At 46.9% G+C, this 26,645-nt stretch overlaps 2 protein-coding genes across 8 annotated transcripts; one reads left to right on the top strand and one right to left on the bottom strand.

Moving 5' to 3' along the window:
• Positions 1–952: 952 nt before the first annotated feature.
• LOC105103846 (glyoxylate/hydroxypyruvate reductase B) lies at positions 953–17,646 on the bottom strand. Of its 3 annotated transcripts, none has more exons than XM_064480472.1 (7): positions 17,574–17,646; positions 11,402–11,466; positions 8,980–9,364; positions 8,015–8,186; positions 6,488–6,666; positions 5,212–5,308; positions 953–1,425 (listed from the first exon to the last, which is right to left on the bottom strand). In XM_064480472.1, exons 3-7 carry the CDS (start codon positions 9,359–9,361, stop codon positions 1,269–1,271), a joined length of 987 nt encoding a protein of 328 aa, XP_064336542.1. In that variant the 5' UTR covers positions 9,362–9,364; positions 11,402–11,466; positions 17,574–17,646; the 3' UTR covers positions 953–1,268. The 3 variants fall into 3 exon arrangements, with proteins under 3 accessions (XP_064336542.1, XP_031297551.1, XP_064336541.1); XM_031441691.2 differs by having other exon boundaries at positions 17,415–17,644; XM_064480471.1 differs by lacking the exon at positions 17,574–17,646 and adding an exon at positions 12,741–13,044.
• A 149-nt stretch (positions 17,647–17,795) lies between these two features.
• Positions 17,796–26,378, top strand: TXNL4A (thioredoxin like 4A). 5 transcript variants are annotated; one of them, XM_031441703.2, is made up of 4 exons: positions 17,796–17,858; positions 18,193–18,361; positions 24,028–24,131; positions 25,976–26,378. In XM_031441703.2, the coding sequence occupies exons 2-4, from the start codon at positions 18,209–18,211 to the stop codon at positions 26,145–26,147; spliced, it is 429 nt and encodes a 142-aa protein (XP_031297563.1). In that variant the 5' UTR covers positions 17,796–17,858; positions 18,193–18,208; the 3' UTR covers positions 26,148–26,378. The 5 variants fall into 5 exon arrangements, with proteins under 5 accessions (XP_031297563.1, XP_031297564.1, XP_031297560.1 ...); XM_031441704.2 differs by having other exon boundaries at positions 25,945–26,378; XM_031441700.2 differs by having other exon boundaries at positions 25,886–26,378.
• The last annotated feature ends 267 nt before the right edge of the window (positions 26,379–26,645 follow it).

Genomic DNA, 26,645 nt, shown 5'->3' with positions numbered 1-26,645 from the left:
GGGGCGGGGCGACACGATGGGACTTGAGGCGACGTGCACGCGGGGAGACACAGGGGTCTACGGGACGGACGAGAGGACCAGTGCCTAGAGGACTGGTAGGCGAGACGTGAAGCGGCGGGGCGGAGCGATGTGCGGGAAAGGCCGGAGCGGGGCCGGGCGACACGCAACACGTGGGGGGATAGGCGGGGCCGATGGCTCGGAATCGGACGCCTGTGGGCGGGGCCAGGCAAGTGAGACGAGCCTGGTGACGTACTGAGGGCGGGGCCTGATGGCGTTTGGGCGGGCGGGCCACGCCTCCGTCGCTCTCCCAGAGCTAGCCGGGCTCAGCCAGGGGCTAGGGGGCGCAAGGTGTGTGGGACTCGGTGGTGAAGCGCACGCACCCCCTAGATGTGGCGATTGCAGAGCGAGGAACACAGTTTACGCTAACGTACGAAGCTAGGAGAGAAGCGTGCGCTGCAGCTCCCTAACTACAAAATATCAGATGAAGAAAGCAAGGGGTGAGAGGTCTAAACCGGGCAGTTTATGTGAAAGGTGGGTGTCCTGGAGCAGAGCCCCTGCTGCCTGCACGACTGGGAGGGACTCGGGTTTTTCTGTCTGCACTGCCAGTTCGTTTGCTCACTTCCTCACCGGGCCACCTGGGGAAAGACAGCGGCTTCGAAACTACTCCAGAAAGGAGGCGTGCGCACCCCCGAACCCTCTTCTATCCCGCACTGGCGCACACAGCTCCTGGCCGTGTTCGGCCTTCTCCCCAGTAGGAAGTAAACCCCTTGAGGGTGGGGACTTTTTTCCTGTAGCAGCCCCAGCTCTTAGAACAGGGCTTGGCACATCGAAGGTGCACAAAAATCTTTTTTTTTTTTTTTTAATGATAGAAACAAATAGTGATTAGGGTACTAGCGGACTATGTAATCCAGTAAAAGATCGGAATTTAACAGGATTTATAGCAACATAGCTCACTGGAAAATCCACAGGGTTTTAATCCAGAATCAAGTATTTGCAGACTTTTGGGCTCTACAGAAGTAATTCTCTGTGCTCAGTTTCATCGTGAATAACAATAGAACTTCCTTCATACAGCTGCCTTGAGGATGAAAAGAAGGAAAGCATTTAGCAATCTCTCAACAAGTGGTAACAATTATTACTATTCCTCAAGGTTTTCATCGAAATAGTATTAATCCAATCTATATAAGGGACTCTAATATATATAAAGTACATGTTCTTTTCCCATTTATTCTGCCATGTTTTCAGCCCACTGACTTCTCAGCCCACAAAAATCATTCAAGTAGCACTTCATTAGGAATAGGAAGGCCATTGAGAGAAGCCAGGATGCTTTCAACCAGACTCTCCATCATCTGTCGTCTGGCTTGATGAGTTGCACTTCCAATGTGAGGTGTCAGAGTGACGTTCTTCAACTTGAGCAAAGGGTGATCTCTGAAACGCAGATTATTTGGGAAGACTATTCAGAATCGTTTGGCCTCTTTAATTTCATATTCTGGTTTCATACCCCTACCCTGGGATGGTGAAGGTCTTGTAGCGAAGTCTAGATTACACCTAGGTGTGACCACTGCTTATCTGACCCTGGTACAGGTGACCCAACATTTCTGGGTGTAAAACACATACCCTAACTGCACCCAGGCCATTAGTACACAGTGGCATAACATGCCTGCTGGACTAAACGACACTGACCCACAAGACAAAAGGGCCTCGGGGAGACAGGCCCCATGGGACAAGCTGAATATGCCTTTAATGGGAGTGGCCTTCAGAGGGAAAAGACTGATTAATTAGAGTTGGCAGATTAGAGGGAGATCCCGTCCAGGAAGAAGGCCAAGGATGGGAGTCAGCCTGGAAAGATAATGAAGTTTCAGTGAAGTGGCAGACTCAGAATGACGGATGATACTGAAACCCAGGGTTGGGGAAGTGCTGTCACCTGGCCCAAGAGGGCTCTTTAGCATTTTAATACAGACAGAAGCCAAAGTAGCCATGCAGCAGCCATCCTCCAACCTAGCTACTGAGGCTCAAGGGACACACCTTTGGGAATCTTGTGGACGACCCCCAAGCCTATGGAAGCTCTCTGGAGGCACCTGTAATTCCTATCAATGCACTACACCTGCCCTCACCTCCAGGAATGACTGAAATAAGACACATCCTGGGGCACAATTAGGGATAGGAACTGTTCTGAACAACACTTGTCCTCCCCACATGAAGGAGGTGGGACCCACTTTATAACAGCATGTGATGGAAACCAGTCTCAGTACAAGTGTGTGAACTGAGACAGGGTGACTGGCTTTGTCCTGACTCGGAACCCAAAAGGAGCTGAATCATGGCCAGTTGTACCAACACCTGGCCGTAATGTCATCTGGTACACAGGCTAGATACAGTTCTGTTGAGAAGGCATAGCAAATACTTCTGTAACTGCTACTGATTTGTCATGTGATGAAACCGAATTGTGCCATGACCTTGCTGCAATACGGTGCAATGCTGGAATTGTTCGTAAGACGCCTCCTGTAAGTACAGCATATGATAATACTGATGTTGAAGATCAGTGGTGCTGAGAGACTGAGTTAAAGCCTCCTTGGGATGTTAAACCAATGGGAAATGACTGGCCTGAGGGAAAACTGGATTTAGCTAAATAGCGAATTTATATACTAAATAGTGCTACACAAGTTCATCATAAGGTACAAATAGTAGTATATCAAGGGGTGTGGGGAACAATCAAACTAGTGCAAAAACACAATGGTTTAGTTGTTTCTTTAAATCTATCCCTGCTCCACATTGGCTGCTCTGAATGTCAGGCATACTGATATTATTGCTGCATCTGTCACAAAAATACTGTAGTAAATGTAGGTGTTCCAAGAAATATGATCATTTTGCCATAAGACAGCCTAGGCCCAGGGCCAGGGGGTGGCCTGTGTAGTAAATAATTAATTTACAGGCAGGCTTAGAGCTCTAGAACCCTGCACATTCCAAGATAAGGCTGGCCTTTGGCCTCTGGGAGATAACCTGGGAGCCCTGGAGACATACTGCCTGATAAGAGTGTCTTCTTATACCTGGGGCCTTGGGCAGAGCTGGGTAGTTTACACTACAGTGTAATTTGTGGTGAATGCCTGTTTTGGTTTGCCTAGGCTCTAGGTCAACCTGTAGCCAGTTTGACCTCTGCAGCAGCTAGAGACTAAGAAGCCAGTGTCAGAAATGTGGGCACTCCATGCCTGCATACCTGACCCTTGCTCCCAAGGCTCGGGTGAGTGTCCCTGGTTGGAGATACATCACATGTGTTGTCACTCATCATTGCTGGAGGCAGTAAGTGCTGCCCACGCAGCTCCACTGGGAGGACACCTGGAAGTTCAGGCCTGGTTCTCCTGTACACCACCCTATCAGTTTTCTGCTTTTGCTGATTTTAAACTATGTCTTTTCACGTAATAAGCTAATTGTGAGTATGAAAACTTTTCTGAGTTCTGCACACCTTTCTAGCAAACCATTATGCCTGAAGGTGATCTTGGGGACTCCTGGCACTATTGGCAAATAAACTTCTTCTTTTGAAAATAATCTGTAGTGAATCCTTTTGTAAAGCAAAGAATATTTATGTAGTGTGACTAATATAACCCTAGATTTCCTACTTTTTAAATAATTTTTTTCATAGTAAGCAGAATCAGAATGTCTCCCTGAAAAACCAAGATGAAACCTGAAACATATCTGATAAGTACAGAGATTAGAAATTAATATAGATATCTAAAGATTGTTATTCTTGAGAAAATTGCTAAAGCTCTTGGCCACAGAAATGATTTCATGTGGGACATGGGGAGTGCATCACCTGTTAGGATAAACTAGACTTCGGGATGTGACCCTGGTATTTGCCCTGTGACATGTGAGTAAAAGGCAACAGGGGTGATCACATGACTTCTAGGTGTCTGAGTAAGTTGACGGCTGTCAGAAATGGTCATGCTTCTTAATTTATATCGTGATTATTTTTTCATCGTAGATTAGTGGCTCTCGTATATCTATCAACACTTTTTGTATTAGAAAACTGGAATTTGACACAACATTGTAAAATGATTATAAATCAATAAGAAATGCTAAAAAAAATTAATACAGCACAGGAGCACATTCCCTTAGCTGTCAGGGTGTCCAGAAGACTCCAGTGTGCACTTGTGACAAAACTTGAGTGGAAATAAGTGACATCTTACAGTATCATGAAAATAGTTTTGACTTGTAAGTTCCTCTCTACCTGCTAGAGTACTGCCTGATTCATGAATTATTAAATAAAGCCAATTAGATCTTTAAAATGAAAAGAAAGAAAATAGTTTTGACTTCACAGACCCCCTGAAAGGGTCTCCAGACCACATTATGAGAAACTCTGTTCTGAATAAATTGCTATTTTTCTCAGAAATGTCTGTAAGTTCTATGGTCAATCTTGATACACTTAGATAGTAAATTTGGCTATAATGTCAAGCATTCTGCTGACAGTAATTTGCTCAGTGGATAGAAATCAAAGTTGGGGGAATCAAAGGTCAGAACAGCTGGTGTAATGAGTGGCCGGATCCAGATGTCCCAACAGGCTGGATCACTGGGTCAAAACACACAAGCAAATGAAATTAAATACAAGTAAATGTAAAATTCTACACATGCACTTAAAAACAATTGAGGGACTAACAATTCCAGTTTTAGCTGACTAAAAACTCAATGAGCTACAGTGCAATGACCCTCTAGATACAGGCTGTGGCCACGGCTCTGTCCCCCTCTCCCCAGGGCTCCAGCCACAGCACGGGTCCTGGATGCCAGTCTCACGGGCACACTTTCAAAGGACCTGAAAATCTAAGTGCTGAAACACAGTAATAATGATGAGGTGTCTGTAAATGATATCAGTCAGGCTACAAGTAAAGGATGTGAAGATATTTAGCCTCAAAAAAAAAAAAAGACCAAGATAAAATGTAGTGATTAAAATAATGCAGGTCTGTAGAAGAATGATCAAAGTCGGCCTTCGATGCTCCATAGAGCAGACTGGGGCCAGTGGGTAACCGGAGGACGTGAAAAAGACGGTTCTGTGCAGCCTCCATCCTTGCGATCTGGGCCCCAGGGCCCCAAGCACCCTGTCCATGGAGGTGTTGAGGCAGACGCCTGACACCTGCAGAACTGGACAACACCAGACCCTGCACGATCACAACATGTGACTCTGAGACCTGCCCCGTGGAGCCGGAGAACTGCAACTGTCGGCTTCCTTACCTGGGTAGGGGTTCGGGGGACGTCACATCCAGCGCTGCCGCTTTAATGACCCCGGTCTGAAGGGCTTCCACCAGGGCGTCCTGATCCACTAACGGACCTGGATGGATGAGACACCTCCTCTGTAGGAACCACGGGAAGGATGCTCTGGTCGCATGAGCTACTGTTCAGACACATCCTGATCTCATCAGAAGTCTGACAGAGCACGTGAACTTTGTCCTGTCAAGCGCCTGCCACATGCCCAGAGAGGCTCAGCCCTTCATAGACACTGTCTTGCTGAATCGTCCACTTACCCAGGAAAAGGAAACACTCATTTTACAGATAAGAAAACTGAGGCTCACAGGTTACAAGCTCCCCAAAGTCACACTTTCCTACCACATTCCCCCGGATCCGAGCCCAGGTCTGTCTGACACCAGCCTGGGCCTTCTCACTGCACTGCACCACCTCCCAAACCACCAAAGGGTCCCAGCTAAGGAATGTGTAGTTTTAAATACACATTAAAAACCGGAACAGTCACAAACACGATCCACAACTGCATTTCAAATACAAGACATCAGGGTGAGCAGCAGCAGCTGAGAAGGAGACACTCTCCTTCCTGCAGAGACCTACGAGGAGCCTCCTTCCAGCTGACAGGCTGTGAGCGGCCGCCCACCTGGCAGGACAGGGAGCACCCACGGCAAGCATTCCTCTCCTTGTTTTACAGATGAGAGACACAGGTGGATGTTGTCACCTATTGTTGGTCATGCCAGGTGCTCCAGCCCGAGACCCCCAAAGGCAAACCGCCTGCATGTCTGATGTCAGCACAAACCCTCCCATGTGTGTCGAGGGCTCTGCCTGTCTTCTTATAGATGCCACAGCAACCCACCAACGCTGGTTATAGCACAGGGCCTACTGCCTCCTGCACACATGCACAAAGCTCTACACCAGTGTCAAATGACCAAATAATAAAGTGAAGGCTCAGAAAATTCATCCCCATAAATTCTGCTTAATTATCTGGGAGATCAAACTGTGATGCCCCCCACAAGAAGACATCCAAACTTGGATGTGAGACCTGCCACAGTGGAATGTTACCCTCTGTTGCTAACTTGAGGTTCAAAAGGATGTGGAGATAAAAATCAGAAATATCCCTAAATAGAAAGTAAAATCCCTTTAACTCAACACCCCCCAGTCTACGTGGACCCTTCAGGCCATGCGGGGGAACGGCTGACTGGAAATGATGAGGGGTATTGGGGGGGGGGTTCTCCTGCAGGGTCCTCAGCACACAGCAGGGGGCAGGTACCTCTGCCGATGTTGATGAGAGTGGCGCTGGGCTTCATCAGACTCAGCTCCCGCCTCCCAACCAGCCCCTGGGTCTGGGGTGTCAGGCTCACAGCCAGCATCACAAAGTCTGACCACTGAAGCAGGTCATCCAGCCTCGCACAGTAAGTGGCCCCAACAGCTCCCTCCTCCTCCAATTTCCTATTAAGAGAATAAGGAAGAAAAACCACATTCTCCAGTTAGAAATTCATCAAGTTGCCCCAGGAGGAGTTTCTGAGGGCCCAGAGGACAGGGGTCACCCAAGACACCCTGTGGACGCCTCTGGGTTCTCCAAGGTGAGACCTCAGCATCTGCGTGGCTTCACCCCAGTCTGAGAGCCCCCTGAGGTCATGTGCTTCCTGTCGCTCATCTGTGAACCCCCAGGGTCTGCTACAAGCCCACTTGTGTGTCAGACATGCTTTCAATGATGTCAAGTATTGCTGAATGTGGGCAAACACATCAAAGTTTCCAGAAAAAACAGAGAAACAGGAGAGGGCCTAGGAGTGCCGTCTGCTCAACAGAGAGGACGGATCCAAGGGTCCAGTGCTGGCAGGATTGTGTGCTTTATTCTGGGTCCAATCTTACCTCCTGCTCTGGCCACACCAGAAAGCTGATTATTTAACAGAAATTCCAAGCTCCAGGAGGTCACAGTATCCCTGGTAGCCACTACTGCCCTCCAGATAAGGAATATAAAACTATATGAATTCTCTCCTAACATGTCTTGGCCAGGGGATGGCCTGGAGGAACAAGGAACGGCCATGTGCTGGCCGCTGTGAATGCCCCGCCCACATCACATACCTAGAGCCCTGGCCGCTGCGTCTGCCTTCCTCGCACTGAGAGCTGTGACAACTACCCGAGTCTCTCCACTGTCCACTGAGCAAACACAGTGACTGTAAGGGAGACAGCCTCCCAGCTCACCACGCCTCCATGAATGGAAATCTACACTACGGCAACAGAAGCCACTGAAAGGCTGTGAACCATGCCATCCTCTGGCTGGTCTGCAGATGGGGCTGGAAGTCTGGGAGTGGGTGTGTGTTTCAAGTGAGGAAGGACGGGGCCTGAGGCGTGATGGGTGGCGACGGTGAAGTGAGAGAGAACAGGAGGTTTGAGAGTCGTTGTTTGGATGGAATCAACAGGACCAGGTGTTGGGCTGAGTGCTGCTGGCAGTGCCAGAGGAAGGGGGCCTCAGCCTGAGTACCATGGGGGGGGAGCGGACACCTCAGTGTGTTGTGTGTAGTAGAGTGTGGACAGCATCTCCCAAGAGCAAAAAATCACTTTACAAATAAAAAAGCACAATTGTAGGTGAGCCAAAAATCTCTTTTCTTTCTGGTGAAATTTTTTCAAGGTAATCATAAAAAACCACAATGCCTTGATCATCAGTCCTACTCTTTGGAGAGAAAGAACAGGGGAAGTGTATGAAAAGTGGAGGCATAATACCTCTAAGCCGTGTTTAAGGCAGGGATGGTGTAAGTGCTGCTCGTTAATTTCAAGTCCATTTTCTGAATTTTACCTCCGTTTCCTATTGTGGTACAAAATCTTCATTTCAAACGCTCTGGCCCTCTGGGCAATCTTATAGCCGATGCTGCCCATGCCGATAATTCCCAGAGTGGCCCCGGTCACTCCCTGACCCATCCAGTTTATAGAAAATTTCTCCGTATCTGGTGAAACAGCCAACTGATGACCTGAAATTAAAAAGGTGCAGATTGGGCAGTGGGCAGTGTGCACAGCACACACGGAAACCCCACAACCCGCCCTGTGACATCGCGGCAGTGATGTAACAAACCAGAGCCTCCTGGTGGAAGGCTTTAAAATAACAACTTCTTTCGCATTCAGGGAGGATTTTTGGTAAAAATTTGGTTTTGCAGTGTGTGTGTGTCTGTGTATGTGTGAGTGTGTGTGCATGTGTATGTTTGCATGTCTGAGCATGTGACTGTGTGTGTGTGTGTGCATGTGTGACTGTGCAAGTGTGAACCAGCAGCAGCGGGAACAGCACTGGCCTGGTTCCCGCTGCCTCCTTCCTCAAGCCGCTTCACCCCGGGGCTCCGTCAGGACAGTGTGAAGCGCTGCATCACTTTGCTGCCTTCCTGGAGATGCTCCCAGCGATGATGTCCAGTGTGTGGAGAGGTGGGATTCCGCCACTCGCTTGTAGGCCTCCACCCCTGGTAGCGTGGCATGCTGACTGGCCAATGAATCACCCCAGGGGCCTTTTCACAGTGGTGCTGAAGTTACTTCATGCACACAGTTACCCACTGCTGCGTAGTGAGTGGAGCTCGGTGGGGAGAAACAGGGCATCAGACAGAGGCCACGTGCCCCAGACACTGAGCTTGGCACTGAGGGGGCTATAATCCACTAAGAGTGGCTCCGATCCGCAGGGCAGTATGAGGAACTCAGAGCCAGAAGATAAAATTGTATCATGCGTGGCATTGAACATGTCACCTGATCTCCGGAAAACCAGCATCTCCAATGGCTGCTTACCTTCCACTACTCTCCGGGCTGCAGCCAGCAGCAAGGCCATCCCCAGGTCTGCCGTGGGGCTGGAAACAGCATGTGGTGTGCTGGCCACCTTCACGCCAGAGCTGGCAATGAGCGCCAGGTCCAAGTGGTCCAGCCCGGCCCCCGCGCTGGCAACGATCCTCAGGGAGGGCAGGCTACGCAGGAGCTCCCGGTCAACAGCTGGCCTCCCGCCCCAGACGAACACAGCGCGGATCTTCGGAGCTAGTTGTGTTTTATTCTCCAAAAATTCTTCCATGGTGATGAGGTGAAAGTGTTTCTGCAGATCTCTCACGTGATCTTCACATATACCATGCGGTCCTTTAAACCCAGACACCAAAACTCCAGGTAGGTCCTGATCGCCCATGGCCTGCAGAAAGTTGAAAGCGGTGTCTGCTGTCAAAGAGTCTTCATGAGAATAACCACTACGTTATTCTATCACTCTTTAGATTTTCTAAATGGCAACAGGGCAAATTCACTTTACTTCCTGGATACATTCCCATAAAAACTGAACACAACAGACCCAGAGCTCTGCGGGTACCAATGTTGGCACCGTGCCCACTTTCCTCCCTACCTCACCTGGGTCCTTACTTCTGCCCTGCGGCGGGGGTGTGTGTGTGTGTGTGTGAGGGGGGCGGGGGAGGGAAGCCTCCCAGCCCCACTCAGGTCCTCATGCCTTTGTGTGACCCCCCCACCCTGGAGTCTGCGTCTAGTGAAGGGAACACAGTGGAGCGAGGGAGTTCACTGCCCTCTCCCACTGTCCCCTCTCCTAGGGCAGCCCAGTGCCAAGCTGGGGTGCAGCCCTGTGCCCAGGCCCAAGTGAGTGAGAAGTAAAACTCAGAGGCCAGCTAACGGCCTGGTGAGCCCTGCAATGACCGTGGCCCTGGCCAATGCCTTAACTAAAGTTTCCTAAGACCCTGAGCCAGAACCACCCAGGGAAGCCACATCTGGATTCCTGGCTTGAAGACCTAGGAGATAACAGATGTTTGTTCTTTTCAGCCACTAAAATAAAACTGACCATTTTTTACTGTGAAAGTAAAAGACATTTGTTATTGTCTGTCAAATGATTAAATAATGTTTTATGTTCCTTGTTCCAAATTAAAAATAAGATATTTTTAACATTTTATAGCTTTCCTCCAAAAAGAAAACCGGTTGCTTTTCAAGAGTTGAGGCTAATGAATGCATTTTATCTTTGGGTCATGAACTTAGCTGGAAATGTTTAAAATATGTTCAAAGCTCAGAGCATAATTGGCTAAAAAACAATTTGTGTTTACGTTTTGGACATTGAATAAAAGATTAAAAGAGCTTCATTCCAAATAAGATCTTAGTTTATTTTTCCAGAGAGGAGGCTCAATTTCTGACTGCTTTAATACTGGTTACAGAGCAAGGACACACACTGATTACACCGTTCCTGTCCGTGGTTGTATGTGGAAAAGATCCAAGACCCTCCAAGTGAGTCATGGCTGTTCCAACTGTGAAGAGGGTGGAGAGTCCCAGGTGGGAGAAGTGGGTGTAGCAGGGATGGGAGCACCGGGAAGATTCAGGAGATCACTCCATCCTTGGTCTCTGTCTTCTGCTCTGGCATAGACCCTGACCATCTCCAGTCACAGCCAAGAATCCAGCAAAGGAGCTTGAGACAGGAAGGGGGACCAACCATCAACAACTTCCTGAGAAGGGAGCCTGAGCCCAGTGGACTGCTGGGGCTGAGCCCAGTGCTCAGTGGTGGGAGGGTCGAAAGATGAGGACTTTGGCTCTGGCACAGCTCTGTGGCTGATCAGAGGTCCCCAGCCTTCCTGGGTTCTTGGTGAAGCTTGAGTGATAACAGGTAGTGTTTTATAATTGCAGCCTAAGGTCACATTGCCTTTTCCTCCCCTAATTTCTGTGAAAAGAGAGCTCAGTGGACATGTCTCTGCAGGTGTCCATGGATGGACAGCATTAACGTGATGGTTAGGCTGGGAACATTCTGACAACAAAGGAACATGCCACAAAGTATTACTGGGTGTGTTATTAGACACTGGCAGTTTGTCCAAGTCAGAGGATAAACCCACGTGTGAAATTTGGAAAAATCAAAAATTTTACAGCTTTTGAGGGGGAGGGTATAACTCAAGTGGTAGATAGCACGCTTAGCATGCATAAGGCCCTGGGTTTAATCCCCAGTACCTACACTGAAAGACTAACTAAATAAATAAATACTTCCCCCGGCAAAAAAATAAATAAAAAATTTTTAAATTAAAAAAAATTTCACAGCTGTTTTTGTTAACAGAGTGATAGTTCAGACATGTACCTTTTCCAAATGCTATGTGCATTCTCCTCATGCTGTTTAATTTGAAAAGCTAAACATAAATTAAAAGTCAGCTTCCTCCTTGCAAAATGATTGCTTAATTAAAAAAAAAAAAACTCATATTACCTTTGTTGAAATCGCCTTCAACAGATCCAAGGCTATAAAGTCAGGATTTTTTTCTTGTAAAGCCCCTGTAAAATCGATACCCAGAAAGAAAAGTAAAGGAGAATGAACTTCCAACTTCTTCCTTCAAAGGCAAATAAGACCGACGCCTGTGCAGTACTCAGGAGGGTGAGGTGAGGAGGGAGGCATGCAGACCCTGACCTGGCCCTGAGGCGGCGGGGCAGGAGGAGCGAGGAGATAACACAAGTACACAAGAGCTAATTCAGTTCGCAGAAGTGAGGGCAGGCAAGGGAGTGGGGAGTAAAGAAAATATTTTCAACTTAAAAAGCAAAAACGAGAAACAAAAACCAAATGCAATCAATACAAATGTTTGGTTTTGGGGACAGAGAGAAAGAGACAAAAAAGGTGGGGAGAGGGCAGGAAAGAGGACAAAGCGGGGCCAGGTGCAAAGGAGGAGCTGGCGCTGGCCTCCCGCTGCTCTGCAGGCGGCGCTTCCCTCGGAAACTCGCTCTCTTCCAGCACAAGGGGAGGGAGGCAGACAGCCGTGCCCGGCGGCCCTGACGGTAGAAGGGAACCTGCAGGGCCTGGAGCACCAACTGCAAGCTTTCAGCGAACAGGAGTTATTAACGTTTAAATCTGAACAACAATTTAGATATTTACCCAAGTGTCTAGAAACAAGCTTACACCAAAGAGGGAGGCTGAATTCATACAATGCAATAAAACTTCTTAAAATCCTATTTCCTCATGACAGTTCCTCTCTTAATATTTGACAGGTGAGCCCAACACTCCCACATCATCCTGCCAAGTCCCCCTGCCACCCTGTCCTCTTGTCCTCCAACACCTTCTGAAGTTTCGCCGCCCACAGTAGCCCTCTGCCTCTTCGTGAGTATAAAACCAAAGCTGCTTGTCCTCTGTCATCTACAGATCCCTGTACAGATTCTGTGCCAAAGAGGCTCAAAAAACAACCTGGAAAAAAGATTCCTCCTTTACAGGAGGTAGATGATGCCATGGTTAGCCCCTCTGATCAGTTATCACCCTCAGCATGACATTCTGGACTTGATGGAAGTGACCTAAGCACTCATGACTACATGAGGCCACCTAAAAGATAAAGATACACCAAAGGGCGTGCCCGTGAGGATGGGTTTGCTGCTTTGGGATTAATGAAAACTGCACTGTTTACACCCTTTATGTGAGGTTTCTCCAGGCACCAGGTGTCAATTAAAAAAATTGCGTTCATATAAGAGGTTAAACCATAAACTATAAAATCTACTGTTGGTACCTGAATCTTATCCATTTAAAGCTTAATCTGCCACTGCCTGGAGCTTAGAAAAAGAGTGAATACCTTTAGGTTCTGGCAGTCTCTGAAGCCGCCTTAAGTCTTCTCTTCAACAAGGCAGGTATAAATAGTAACACTGGACTTTCCTTGTTAAATCCTTTAGGATCGTGCCCTGCAGGCCCACATGACTTTCAGAATTCTGATGCTACCCACCAGTCCCAGGTAAGGCCGGAGGTCAGTCACACCCACGCGGCAGAGGTCCAGTCTCCCGCCCACAAAGCAACATCCTAGGGACACATTGACCTTTTTAAAAAGACTCAAGATTTAAGGACCTGACCCAGCCTCCCAGGCACGAACCTGACCAGGAAGGCGGGAGGTCAAAGGGCGCCGGCCACGCCCCCTGCCAGGCCACACCCCAGCCATGCCCCCAGCCCCAGCAGCCTCTGCGAGCCCCGCCTGCGGGACCAGGCCCCGCCTGCCGGCCCACCCCCCGCTGCTCTGCAGGACTGCGGACGGAGCCTCTCTCAGAGCCGAGCTGGGTGGTGGACTTGGGGACCTGGGTGGTGGGGAAGGTTGCTGGCCTCAGCCTCAGCCTCAGTGTGGGGGTGAAAAAAACAAACAGAAACCTCATTTAAGAGGGAATGAGGAGTGTATATATGTATAACTGAGTCACCATGCTGTACACCAGAAACTAACACGACATTGTAAATCGACTATACTATAATTCAAAAAATAACAGGTTAGAAAAAAAAGATGGATCTGTGGCCAGAAGGGGAAGGTCTCACCTGCCCCCTCTGCCTCCACTGGAGGCCCACCCTTACTGTTAGGTAGGCAGATAGCTAGTTATGAGCAGAGAAAGGGGGACACAGACCAAATGGCAGGAATTGGGCAGAAAGGAGGGGCACAAGCCAAATACTGGAAACCATACATCATGTAAGCACCAGGGGTCCCTTGGGCAGAGAAAGAAAAGCAGGAACATTTGGGCTGATAGGCGGCCACACCTTTTGGCCTGGAGACCAACAAATAAAGGCGAAAAAAAGGCTGGAATTTTCAGTGTCCAAATGTAACCTTTTGCACATTATGCCCTCATTTCAATAAAATTAGCCTTGCAGATCAGAAGTCCCCATCATGCACCGACGCCATGACACTTCTGATCCAGACTAAAAAAGGACAAAAATCCCTCCTCCCTTTGGGAAAGTGGAGTTGGGATGATAATCAGGAAATACGACCCCAAGCCCTTCCCTCCACAATGAATATTCCACCCATTCATTTTTACACCCTATGTAACTACCTTGCCAAAGAAACTGAGGGCAGCGTCACCTGAGCCTGCCTGCTCTCCCCTTGAGAGTGTATTATCCATCCTTTAATAAAACCTCACTCTACTTTTTTAACCGCTACGTCTTGTCTCTGAATTCTTTCTGGGACAGGACAAGAACCTGGAACACCGGTTGCATCCACTGGCAACATTACTATCAACTCAGTATTGGAAGGAGGAATTCCTCCGTCAGGCAACAGCTGGCCTGTGGGGAGCCAGTACTCTCCCAAAGCCCCCTTGCCCTCTCTGAAGTTTCTCCTCTGTTCTCTGGACTTGCCAGTGGTTTGCCATAGATGGCATGTCCTACATTGCAACTTTTTGCTGTTCTCGAATAAACCCATTTTGCTTATAAAACAATTGGCTGTTTTATTGTTTTAAGTCAAGGGGGTGGGGGAAGGTGTGGGGGACTACACTGGTGGGCAGGGTCTCCATGCTGGCACCTGGTAAAAAGCAAGTCTCACCCTGAGGTCAGGACTGCTTTTGTCTGGGAAGGTGGGAGGTAGGTGACACAGGCCCTCCCTGTAGGACGGTGGCACTGCCCCACCATGCTCTAAGTCACCCCCCAAGGGTTCACTCCCCCACTTTGTCTCTCTTCTGTTCTGGGTGCACGTGTTACAAATTCAGTCATTTTGAGGCAGTAGGGAAGGGGGCAGGGCATAGCCATTAAAGAATGACACAGCCATTAGCACCAAGATAGTGGAAGACTCAACCCCCAGTAGGCCTTGAGCTTCAACATAGGCTTCTTGAAATACAGTAGCTGCTAAATGGCACTCCCATAGGTGCCACAGCAGTTTCAAGGCTGACCATACAAAGTCAGAAAGTGGGTGATGGCCCAATTCCTGGGAATCCCAGCCCCTTCCCCAAAGTAACTAGAATAATCCCCCCACTTGTTAGCATATGAAGTTACCAAGCGCATAAAAGCTAACAACCCCCACAATTCCTCACCGATCTCATTTTTCCTAGCCAACCCCATGCTCTCCCTTCTGAGTAAGATGACCTGCATTGTGCCTATGGAACGTGTATCTCCTAGGTCTTTCTTCTTTCTTTCTTCTGAGACAGCCTGCACTCCGTCTATGGAGCGTGTATTTCTTTGAACAAAATCCACCTTTGGTCTACTGTGGCTCACTCTTGAATTCTCTCCTGTGTGAAGCCAAGGACCCTCGATTGATGGGGTGTGTCCCAGGGATTCGACTGAGATGTGCGACACAGCCATCCTCTCATGCCCCACATTTTTTCTGCATCAACTTTTCATAGTCATACACCACCTATGTTGTTACTTACTCGTTTTTCCCCTAAATAAATTAAAAATCAACCCTGTGTTTACTTACCTAGTCAAAAATATTATCTGGGGAAACCTCTGGTCTTATTATTGTCTTTCAAGCAGACTAAACGGCACTACCGACCCAAACAACTCTCCAGTGTTCATCTCCAGCCCAGACCTCTCTGCAGAGCTCACGCAGCAGCTTTTCTTACTCTGGTGCTAATCTCCCAACTTCCCTCTCTCTACACACTCCCTCTGCAATCCTCTCCTGTCCATGGCAGCCTAGGGGCTCGAAGGGGTTAAATCTGACCTGTTAACCCCCAGCGTGAAGGCCTCAGCAGCTTGTCTCATGCATGTGGTGAAGTCTGAAATCCTAACTGAGTACAGCCTCAGAGGCCCCATTTTCCGGCCTGTCCATCCTGCAAACCCCTCATATGCTCATTTCCACTGCAAATTGTCCCAAACTGCCACACTCTTAGCCCTGGACTTGTTCCCACGCTGCCAGGACTCGACCCCAGCTCTTCCCCAAGTTCTCACTCATCTTGCAGGTCCCCATTTAAGTATCACATCCATAGGGAAGCCTTTTCTGAACTCAAAGTCAGAGGATTCAGACTAACTGATTTCAAAACTTACTACAAAGCTACTAATCAAGACAGGGTGGTATAAACATAAGGCTAGACTTACAGATCAGTGGGATAAAGTTGAGACTACAGAAATAAATGCTTATATTTAAATTCAGTTGATTTTCTTATAAATCCAACACGTAACCAGTTTTAAATACATATGTACAAAAAAGAGGAGAAAATGAAGTCAATTGATTTTCAACAAGGGTGCCAAAGCAATTTGATAAGGAAAGAATAATCTTTCCAATAAGTAGTGCTGGGGCATCTGGATAACCACATACAAAAGAATAAAGTCGGACACCTACCAAACACCATACACAAAAATTAACTTGAAATTATCATAGATCTAAAAGTAAGAGTTAAAACTATAAAACCCTTAGAAGAAAACAGGAGTAAATATTCATGACTCTGAGTCAGGCAATGATTCTTAGATATGACACCAAAAGCACAAACAACACAAGGAAAAAGATACATGGGATTCAATCAAAATTTAAAAGTTTTATGCTGAAATGATTATCAATAAAAAATAAGAAGTCAGTCCACAAAACTGGAGGAAATATTTCATATCATGTATTTGATGATGGATTTCTATCCAGAAAAATAAAGAACTCTTACAACTCACAAATAAAAAGACAACTAATTCATTTTTAAGTGGCCAAGGAACTGAACAGACATTTTCCAAATGGCCAATAAGGACATTAAAAGCTCTGTATCACTAGCCATTAGGGAAATGCAAGTCAAAAATCATAAGACATCACTTCACACCTACCAGGATATCTTTTTAAAAAGACAACAAATAAGTGTAGGCAAAGAAGTGGAGAAATTCAACCCCACTACATGGCTGTCGGAATCGTACTACTTCTGAAAACAGTTTGGCAATTCCTCAAAATGTCAAACAGTTACCGTATGATTCTGCCATTCCACCTGTATATGTACCCAAGAGAAATGAAAACTTGAATCTATACAAAAACTTGTACATAAATGTTCATAGCAGCATTATTAATGATAGCCAAAAGGTGGAAACAACCCTAATGTTAGTCAACTGATGGACAGATAAAATGCAGTATATCCACATAATAGAATATTAGTGACCAATAAAAAGGAACTAAGTACAGTTGATCCTTGAACAATGACCCTCCATGCACTCAAAATCCACGCACAATTTTACAGTGGGCCTTCATATTCCCGTTCCCTCCTGTAGACTCTACCACCTGCAGGCCACGTGGTCCCCGTGTAAGTGGCTGCATCGATCAAACCCCGTTGTCCCAGGTCAACTGTACTGATGAGTCTACAGTGCAGGTGAGCCCCGAGAAGAGCATGCTCAGTGGGAGGTCGGGAACAGAGGACTTACACAAAGTGTCTGGCATAGGCGGGGGTTGCCAGCGCCAAAGGATGGAGGGAAACGGGGCTGAACGCTTATAAGCAGGGGGTTTGGGGGCTATGAAAGTCTTCTACAATCGGACTGTGGCGTTGGTTCCACGACTCTGTGAGAAACTACCTCACTGTAACGGGTGAGTCACTTCACGGTATGTGAACGATACCTCGACAAAGCTTCCCACGGAAGAACCACCTGGAGCGCGGGCGGCAGCACGACCACGTGCGAGCACCGAGCTGGACCGTTCACGTCGGAGCTTTACCACAACAAAACACGTTTAAAAATACTAATTTCAATACACTATTTGTGGGCATCTGAGTCTTACCGGTACCCTTCTGCCCACCCCCACCCCGGGTCCCGGGGCACCGATCGGGGAGCAGGTCTGAAGCGGCGCAGCCCCGCCGCCGCTCGCACCGCAGACGTCCAGCCGCGGCCCCGACTCCACCACCCCTGCCGGGCGCGCGCACGCACCTGCCACCTCCCACGCACTGCCGACGGCGCGCGCGTACAGGCCGGCGCTCACGCACTGCGGACGCGCGCACGCACACGCCGGCGCGCGTCCTCGCCCGGAAGGACGGCTACGCGGGAGGGCCCAGTGTGGGCGGAGGAGGTACGTGCAGGGCTCCCGGCGAGAGGAGGGGACAGCGGGTGTGGGAGCCCGGGGGTCCTTTCGCCCTGGGTTCTGGGCCGGGGGCGGGGGCGTGCCGGGGGCGGGGGCGGAGTCGGGAGGACAAGGTGGACCCGGGCCTGGCCCCTCTCCCGGGCACACCGACTGGTGAGGCCCGGGACGGGTGGGGTCCCCGTGGGGTGAGGCCCGGGAGGGGTGGGGTCCCCGTGGGGTGAGGCCCAGGAGGGATGGGGTCTCCGTAGGGTGAGGCCCCGCCGGTGCGCTGCAGTGGAGCTGGATGGAACTGACTCTTGGGTTCCCGCCACCCCGCTCGCAGACCCTTCGGCCTCAAGATGTCGTACATGCTCCCGCACCTGCACAATGGATGGCAGGTGGATCAGGCCATCCTTTCAGAAGAAGACCGCGTGGTCGTCATTCGGTTTGGACACGACTGGGACCCTACTTGTATGAAGATGGACGAGGTTTTGTACAGCATAGCTGAAAAGGTAGCGCAGCCCCGCTTCACGTCGCGTCATGACCTCCGCTTGGTCTTTTCATGACGTTGGATTGCTTTTGCTTTGCCATTTGACAGTGAGATTTAGACGTGTGCGCTGTACTCATTCTTCTTAAATGATTTTAAGTCTTAAACGACTGTTAGGCAACACGTTTACCAGTTAAAGAGAAGGTGCAGGGTTCACAAAGGGACAGAGATGTGAGGACGTGCTCCCTGAAATTGGTCAGAATAGCTTATGGCTTTTTCTGGGAGAAGTTTCCATAGATTTTCAAATTTTTAAGAGGTTCATGGTCGCTCTCCCTAAATAAGTTAGTAATTTCTATTGACAGGATGTTTTTCAGAATTTATCTCTGTAGTGCCAAGAGCAAAACACATTTGCAGACTGGCAGGAGCATTGGAGCTTACTTTGAGTAGCTTAATTTAAAAGGATGATCCTTTCTTCGGGTACATGTTTGTTTGTTGTATTCGTAAAGCGGAACATTTATGTTGGTAGCATAGTAAATCTATTCCTTTTTCTTTTGGTTGGTTTTCTTTTTTTCTTTACCCCACCGTACTTTTTATGAGTGACTTTGATTTATATCTTAGAGCGACTCAAATGCAGGAAACATTGAGAGGAAGTGGAATTGCACTTGTTAGAGCTAGTTTTCCCAACTCTTAACATTAGTACACCACGTTGTCTGTGGCTTTTGTTTGCTGACAGTGAAGTGCAACTGGAGGGCACTTGAATAACCAGGGCTTAATTCTTTTTATGTAATTTCTTCATGGGGACTTTAAGATAACTTTGATTTGGATTTTTGCAATTGTAGCATTAGGGCAAAAGGCAAACATATTAGGGTGTTAATAAGGTATTTAACTTATTAATATCCTATACTAATTTGAGAGGTCATTTATTTTGATGAAGAGTAAAAATAAGGAAACTGAGCCATCTTTTCTTTGGCAGGAATGTGAGATGTTAATATCGGCTGGATTAAAATAGCAACTTGAGTAAAGAGTAGCAGGTATAAGGATGTGCTTTGTGTTTAGGAAAGGAAACGCTGTCCGGTCTGCCGTCAGTAGCTTTCACTGTCTCCTACTTGGCGGGCGAGGCGGAGTGAGGTGGGGGTGGTTTCACTGTGAACGCTGGGGGCCGTCCTGTGTCTGTCAGCAGAAGGGTCACTTGGAACCTTACCAAGGTGCATCTCAGAGGTTCTGATTCTACAGGTCTGGGGTGAGGTCCAGGTAGCTTTCTAAAGAAGTGCCCGTGGAATTCTCGTGTGACTTTCAGAATCCTGTCCGCAAGGTCAGGGTCAGAGTAGGAGTGCTGTGATTGTGGCCATTTCCCTCCTCTTCCTCTTGGACAGCAAGTTATTGAAGGAGCTTGAGGAGGTGCCTGTGGAACTCAGGAGAGTGGGGCTCTCACATGGGGGTCCTCCTAGTCGGGGAGTCGTTTCTGCGTGGACTAGGCTGCAGTGTCCAGGTGGACAAACTCTGTTCTGGCAAGTGAATCACTGCTGTGTCCACTCTGGAGCCACGAAGGGTGTGTGTCCTGGATTCTGCCTTGCAGGGGGAGCATCAGCACCGGGTGGTGTGCAGACCCTGTCGCCCTCAGCATGGGGCTAGGGTGGCTGGAGGTGTGAGGGTCGTTTGCTCTTCATGTCTGAGCAAACTCAGCAAGATGCTCTCGGCTAGGAGATAGATTTTGTGTTAATGTGAGTTTTTAGGGACTTTTACCCGAATACTTCTTTTTGAATACCTCTGTATCCGTCAGAGACCAAATCTCTGTCGAACCAGCAGGCATGCTCTTTTTGGTATTGAACCTGTCGGTAAGAACAGTTCAATTGGACTCACTTTGGTCTTTTAAGTTACTCCTTTTCTTTTGTCCAAAACTTGGATTTCTACTTTAATAAACTTTAATACTATAGTATAGTATAGTTAGTCAAAATGGAAACTTGATATACATTACAAAACAATGTTTTATTTTCTTCTTAGTATAAGGGCAAAATATGGGTCTGTGATTCTGGAAGCCCTTTTTGGGGTTGCTCAACAGGAATTTTTGAAATTGAAGGTTTCAGTATCAAGAACAACTTAACTGTTTATTAAAAATCTCCCTCTGCAGAAATGGCAGATAGTGGGGGATCTTCCTCATCTTGTTACGAGCCCTGTTTGGATTCCCCAGCTGTTTTAAAGTGAGTAAAAGTTCCAATGTTGAGGCTGGACTTGATTCTACTGCTTCTCCTAGAAGGTGGTTCATGGACTTGATGCTTCGACAGCACCAACCCCACCTCACGGTCAATCAGTTTTGAGCTGTACTGAAAACAGAGTTATGCTTGAAGATTTTACAGATGTCTGGAGTTCGATAGAGTGATCATAAAAACAGAGTTCCCTGCTTGGTGGCTGGTCCTGTGCACAGCTTTGAAGAGACTATTTTGTGTGCTTCTCAGCTGCCTTGCCATTTTGTAGGAACACACTCTGCCGCGGTTCACTGTTACCTGAATCCCACTGTGGGTGAGAACGAGTGGGGTGTTCAATTTCTGTGTGTTTAAAAAGCCCATACAGATAGAGTTCAAAATAAGCAAACTCAGTGATACTGTCTCACAGTAATGCATTCTAATACAGTTGTATATAATGTAAATGTATTCATGGAGCTAATTGGGAATGACTTCAGGGTGTCATTCTTCAGGATCACGTAAAGTCGGTTAAACCAGCGGAAATTTATGCTCAAATGTGGAATCTCATAGAAACCAACAGCCAATCCGAGCAAACAGTTGAGACGTTATCATGCAGTTTTTTGATGGGTTTGAAATGAATTACCTAAAAATGTAAAAATTGACCCTTCAGAAATACATGGTGCCAATTGACAGTCAAGAATATTTTTTCCAGGAGTTCAAGTGGGTTTTTAGCTGATGGAGGAGCTCCATGCAGGGGGTGGGGCCTCCAGTCTCATGCTGTACGCTGCACTGACCTGCAGGAGGGCCGCTGGGCTGCGTGGATGCTGACTTGCTGAAGAAGCGACGTGCTTGTACAATGTGCGGCAGCAGAGTTGGAAAGGATATTTACTATTTTAGACAATCGAACTTGAGAATAGAAGTGAAATTTGTACATGTGGTTCTTGGTTTAAAAAAATACTTTCCAACAAGCAGTTAAAATTACTGCAAACATAGAAGGCAAATGTTATTGTAGATGCAATAAACATCTGCAGGTAAGTTTAAAGTACCATTTAAAAAAATAAGACTCCCGCGGGTAAATGGGCAAAGAACTTGAAAAATGAGGAAATTCCAATGGGTAAATAAACTCCAAAGACCCACACAGTAAAGTAGTGTACTGTCATTTTGTAGACATAGCAGAGATAAAAAGGTTTGCCTATTAGTGGATGCAGAAGCTCAGAGTAATATTCAGCTAGGAGTAAACTGATATCCTTCCGGAGAGCCGCTTGACATCGTATGCAAAGCATTAAGCGTAGTCGTACTTTATGCTCAGTAACCATGCCTCTTCAGTGGCCAGAGTTTTAGGGCCTCTGAGACTTTTGCTGTGATTGATGGCAAAATTGGAAATAACCACAATGTGCAGTGAAAGGAGAACATGGTAATGACTGTACTCTCTGGCTTTTGAGCACGCAGGCCAGCCATGACGACCGACTGGAAACGGATGCCTGGTGTGGGCCTCATGACAGCCCCCTGAGGCAGGTGCTTCCACGTAGTTTGCTCGGAAATGGAGATTTGGAATTTAAAGTGGAACGTTCTCTCCACTGGATGGAAGATTGTTTGGCTGTTAGAGATGATTTTCTAAGAGCTTTATTTGACAATCTGGGGAGAGCTGGAGAAAAGCAGAACGTATGAAATTTCCTCACGAGGGCACGTGGATCTGGGGAAAGGGGAACGTTTACTTTCACTTTGAAACACTGATACACTGTTGATTTTATTTGACTGTCATATTCTTTTTAATTATATAGCTTTTAAAAAATACTGGGTTGGAAACAAAGCAATGGTGTTTCTACTCCATTTCTATGTTTCCAAAATGAACATTTTTTAAATAGCGAAAAGATTGTAGACACCTATCTTGTTTCAGTTTTATATAAAAAATACACAGGGGTTTTAGTTAACTGCAGATTCATTAATGGATGTGAAACACTCAGGAGAAATAGTTGAGACCATGTGGAAGGCATCATGGCAGAATCCACGCCACCCCTTTAGGAGAATCCATGCCACCCCTTTAGGAGGAAAGGGGCTGGGAGGGTTCCCAGAATTAGAAGAAGGCAGGTTGGTGCTGTGTGCGCAGTGCTCCCAAATGGGGTGAACCATGGCTGAGGTCATGACCTGTCCCCACTGCAAGCATCTGGCTGCAGGGGCAGGAGCACCCTTGTCCAGGCGCTTCCTCCGAGGAGGATGTCGACCAGCCCATTTCCTAATGCAGGTCTCTTTGAACTTGGGATTATATAATTAAGTCCATACTGTCCACAAACACATTTTTAGTGACAACAGTACATTTTTTGAGTTCTGAAATACAGGTTTATTGTTAAAATTCACTCGTTCAATAAATACTTACTGGTGCCTTGTGTGTGTTGGGTACTGTGTGGGCTCTGAGGACACATCAGTAAAGACAGCACATGTGGCCTCAGCCTTGGGAGGCTTCACAACTGCCTGAAGAATCATGATGTAACTTATACGGAGGGGAAGAAAAATTAAGCCCTGTAGTGTCAGTTGTTTGTTTCACTTCTAAGTGAGCTACGGTTCTCTTACTCATCATTGACAGCAACAGAGAACATTTAGAAGACTGTATAGTGATCACAGTACAGCACTTTGTATCTTGCTGTAATTATGAGCATTCTTACATAAACTGCATACTGCCCAAACATACATTTTATGGCTGTGTAATAGTTCATCAAATGGCAGTGCCACTACTCTACCATTCTTCTGTTATTTTCTTTGAGTTTTCATGAATATAAATGATTAAAATTTTTATTAGTATCAATTCAGCTAATGAAGTATATATATAAATGTAAGGGTAATAATGTTCATAGGTGAATAACTGATATCACTGTACAACTGCATTTTGTTAAAAAACAGTATAAACAGATTTTACACCCCCCCCAAATGGGAAAGAATATAGTAAAAATGTCATTCTTAGCAATAACCTCTGGGTGTTGGGATTGGAGGTTTTGTTTTATTTATAGTTTTCTAGGTTTTCCAAATGTCCTCTGATGAACTTGTAACTAAGGGAAGAAATGGAAGAACATGTGCTATACACAGTACGACTTGGGTGCTGGTCCACTGGTATGTGCAGGTGTTCAGACCTAAACGATGGAGGGGTGAGGCTGTGTTTTAAAGCAGTTATTTAATGCACGTAACTCAGTGTTTGTGAAAGTGCAAGTTGGAAAAGTCCATATGGAGTATTCCTGGTTCAGAGTGAATAATCTAACTGTGAACGTTTTATGCAGGGTTCTCATAAATGGCTATTCCGAACGATGTTGAATGAGGTGTTACTGGCCAGTAGTTTAGGACCCTGATCGTATTGAATTATCTTCCAAATGTCAGCTCTGCTGAGAAAAAACGTTGGAGAGTTAGTTTGGAAATTGTCCTGTTATACACAGATTCTTTCGTTTCTGTTTTCTAATGTGTTTTTACAGAGTAAAAAAGTTGATATGTTATTTTAGTTTTTTCTCCCAATCTCTTTTACTTGTAGGTTAAAAATTTCGCAGTAATTTATCTTGTGGATATTACAGAAGTACCTGACTTCAACAAAATGTATGAGTTATACGATCCGTGTACTGTCATGTTTTTCTTCAGGTATGTGCCCTTATCTTAAAGTTGTTATTTAAATTAAATAGGTGATCTGGAGGTTTCATGTAATCAAAATAGCTTCAGATTTTTTTTATTTAGAAGGAAGTTAATTATAGTCTTATCATAATATGGTTTGTATTACCAGGCAATCGATATTATCTTTTAAATAATTTTCAAAGTAACAATTCCAGTTTAGCATTTACTCAGTAACAAATTACTCCTTTGAATTGAATTTGAATTTGAAACTGCCCAAAAACCTAGGTGGAGTGTAAATAAATGGAAGATATCCTTATTGACTTGTAAGATACCTCTAAATATAATGTTGATGAAAATGTGTTTTAAAGTCACTCACTTTTAAAATGTGACATCAGTGTCGTGACTTAGCGTCCTTTTGTGATACCCAAGAGGGAAACCTGTACTGAAGCAGTTTGCTTGTAAATGCAAGATTATGGTATCAGCCGAAAAATCCTGTTGTGGACCCTAGTCAGTCAGTCATTGGTTTCAGGAATAGAATTTCCCTCGTTGCCTTAAATTAGCTTGTACTCCTGATTTGCAGGCTTTGCATGGCAGGGAAACGTGGAGTGGCTGCTGGTTAGGCACACGGGGGTCTGATGGAGATGCAAATACGCTTGATGATATTTGTGTAATAAAGTTAAGTGACATCATGAGTGAAAGGAAATTCTGTTGTGGAGATTTAATTTGGAAAGAAATCACATTTGATGTTTTTACTTGTCATATTTTCTTACTGTTTATCATTATTACAAAAGTGAGTAAACAGCAGTGTAGACATTAGGCCGTACTCCAGAAGTGGAGCTTCTCGGCTGGTGAGGACAGTCTGGGTGGAGTGAGTGCACAGGGTATGTAACAGTGTGCACAACCTGGTGGCTAGACACCACCACTTAGGAGTCAAGGCCTGTAGGTCAGAATCTGGCGGCTCAGTGGGTTCTGTCTCGGGGCCTCATTAGGCCAGCATTGCAGGCTGGGCTCTTCTCTGGGCAGTCAGTCGGGGAAGGATCCACTTCGTGTAGGGGGGGCAGGCATGGGCGGGGCACAGGGGCAGAAGAGCTTGCTTTTGGGGGGACCTGGGAGGACATGAGGGGACTGACAGGTGAGGGGTGGAGTGGCAGGTGGTGAGAGGCGAGTGGGAGGGTCCAGGTGCACCGATTTCTGGGCCAGTGAGAACTTGGAACAATGCCTAGAAGTGTACCTGCAGCAGGAGGGTAATATCACATTTGCCCTTTGGAAGCTCTTCTGGCTGAAAGGAGGCCAGAGCTCGACCTCAGGATGGAGCACTTCCCAGGGAGCAGCAGCTGGGAGCCAGATGTACAACCTTGCAGAAGCGAAACGTTAAATTGATAAAAATCAGTGCAGCCAGTACAACATGGGTTAATATCTTTATTTTTATAAAGTGTACATATAAATTTATCTTAAAAAGTAGCCTCTTGAAAGATAAGTTTGTGAAGAATCATGGAAATACAAAGTATCATTCATTTCAGTCAGTTGGAGTTTTAGTAGAATTTACACTAAGTGCTCATAAGAACAGCACAACAAACTCATACATTGCTTTCTTCAGGTAAGTTAGGAAAACAGTTCGGCTTTCCCAGGGGCTAAAACTGTGTGCTTTGACGCTTCTATTACCCTGTGGGTCAAATGCAGAAGGAGCTTTGTGTATTTCTTTAAATAGCACTTAGCTTGTTTCCTGTCTCCTCCTAAATGCTGTGCCCTCTAGATCACATGTCCTTGTCTTCACTGAGGTGCAGCAGGAGCTCTAACGGTGGAAAACCCAAGGCGCTTTTTCGTGGGATTCTTTTTGGGCCAGGCTTTCACAGCGCGGGCGTCTCCCTCTGCAGGAACAAGCACATCATGATCGACCTGGGCACCGGCAACAACAACAAGATCAACTGGGCCATGGAGGACAAGCAGGAGATGATTGACATCATCGAGACGGTGTACCGGGGCGCCCGCAAGGGCCGCGGCCTGGTTGTGTCCCCCAAGGACTACTCGACAAAGTACAGATACTGAGCTGCCCTGGCCCCGCACACGGACGCTGTGTGCTCGTGCTCACGTGGAAGTGTTTACACTCTTTAAGCCTTTGAGGAAGCGTTTGGAAAAGCACGCGGTGCTCACGGCGCTGGAGGGTTTGCAGTGAGGGTGGCATTGCTTTGACTTTCAGTCCACCTGGTCGTTGTATTTTTGTATTAGCAACTCTCTGTAAATATCCAGCTGAAATAAATAAAACAGATGGTGCTGGGACAGTCATAATCATTTATTTCTTAGGAAACGTGATGTTTGGGCCAGTGAGCCTGGCAGTCAAGAACTGACTCAGCCGTTGGAGTGAAGGTCAGGTGAGCATCTTTTGCGGCCCCTGTGCTTTGCACACTTGTGGGTGGGAGTCTGTCTGAGTTTCCTGGGGCCGCCGTAATCAAGGGCCACAGATGGTGCCTTGGCGGAGATGTGTTGTCTCAGTGCTGGAGGTTGGGATCAGGTCCAGGTGTAGGCAGGGCTGGTCCTCAGGCTATG

The sequence above is a fragment of the Camelus dromedarius genome, chromosome 28 (genome assembly GCF_036321535.1).
Source record: "Camelus dromedarius isolate mCamDro1 chromosome 28, mCamDro1.pat, whole genome shotgun sequence".
Classification (NCBI taxonomy): Eukaryota; Metazoa; Chordata; class Mammalia; order Artiodactyla; family Camelidae; genus Camelus; species Camelus dromedarius.
The sequence above is the reverse complement of the archived record's forward strand: the minus strand, read 5'-3'. Positions and strand labels throughout refer to the sequence as shown.

Excerpts from the sequence above, each read along its gene's own strand:
- TXNL4A (XM_031441700.2), top strand. The coding sequence starts at position 18,209 with ATGTCGTACATGCTCCCGCACCTGCACAATGGATGGCAGGTGGATCAG. Across the intron at positions 18,362-24,027 it reads TGTACAGCATAGCTGAAAAG|GTTAAAAATTTCGCAGTAAT; the intron begins GTAGCGCAGCCC and ends TTTTACTTGTAG. Across the intron at positions 24,132-25,885 it reads ACTGTCATGTTTTTCTTCAG|CAGGAGCTCTAACGGTGGAA; the intron begins GTATGTGCCCTT and ends ACTGAGGTGCAG.
- LOC105103846 (XM_064480472.1), bottom strand. The coding sequence starts at position 9,361 with ATGGGCGATCAGGACCTACCTGGAGTTTTGGTGTCTGGGTTTAAAGGA. Across the intron at positions 8,187-8,979 it reads AGCCCGGAGAGTAGTGGAAG|GTCATCAGTTGGCTGTTTCA; the intron begins GTAAGCAGCCAT and ends TTTTAATTTCAG. Across the intron at positions 1,426-5,211 it reads TCCCCCGAACCCCTACCCAG|AGATCACCCTTTGCTCAAGT; the intron begins GTAAGGAAGCCG and ends TCTGCGTTTCAG.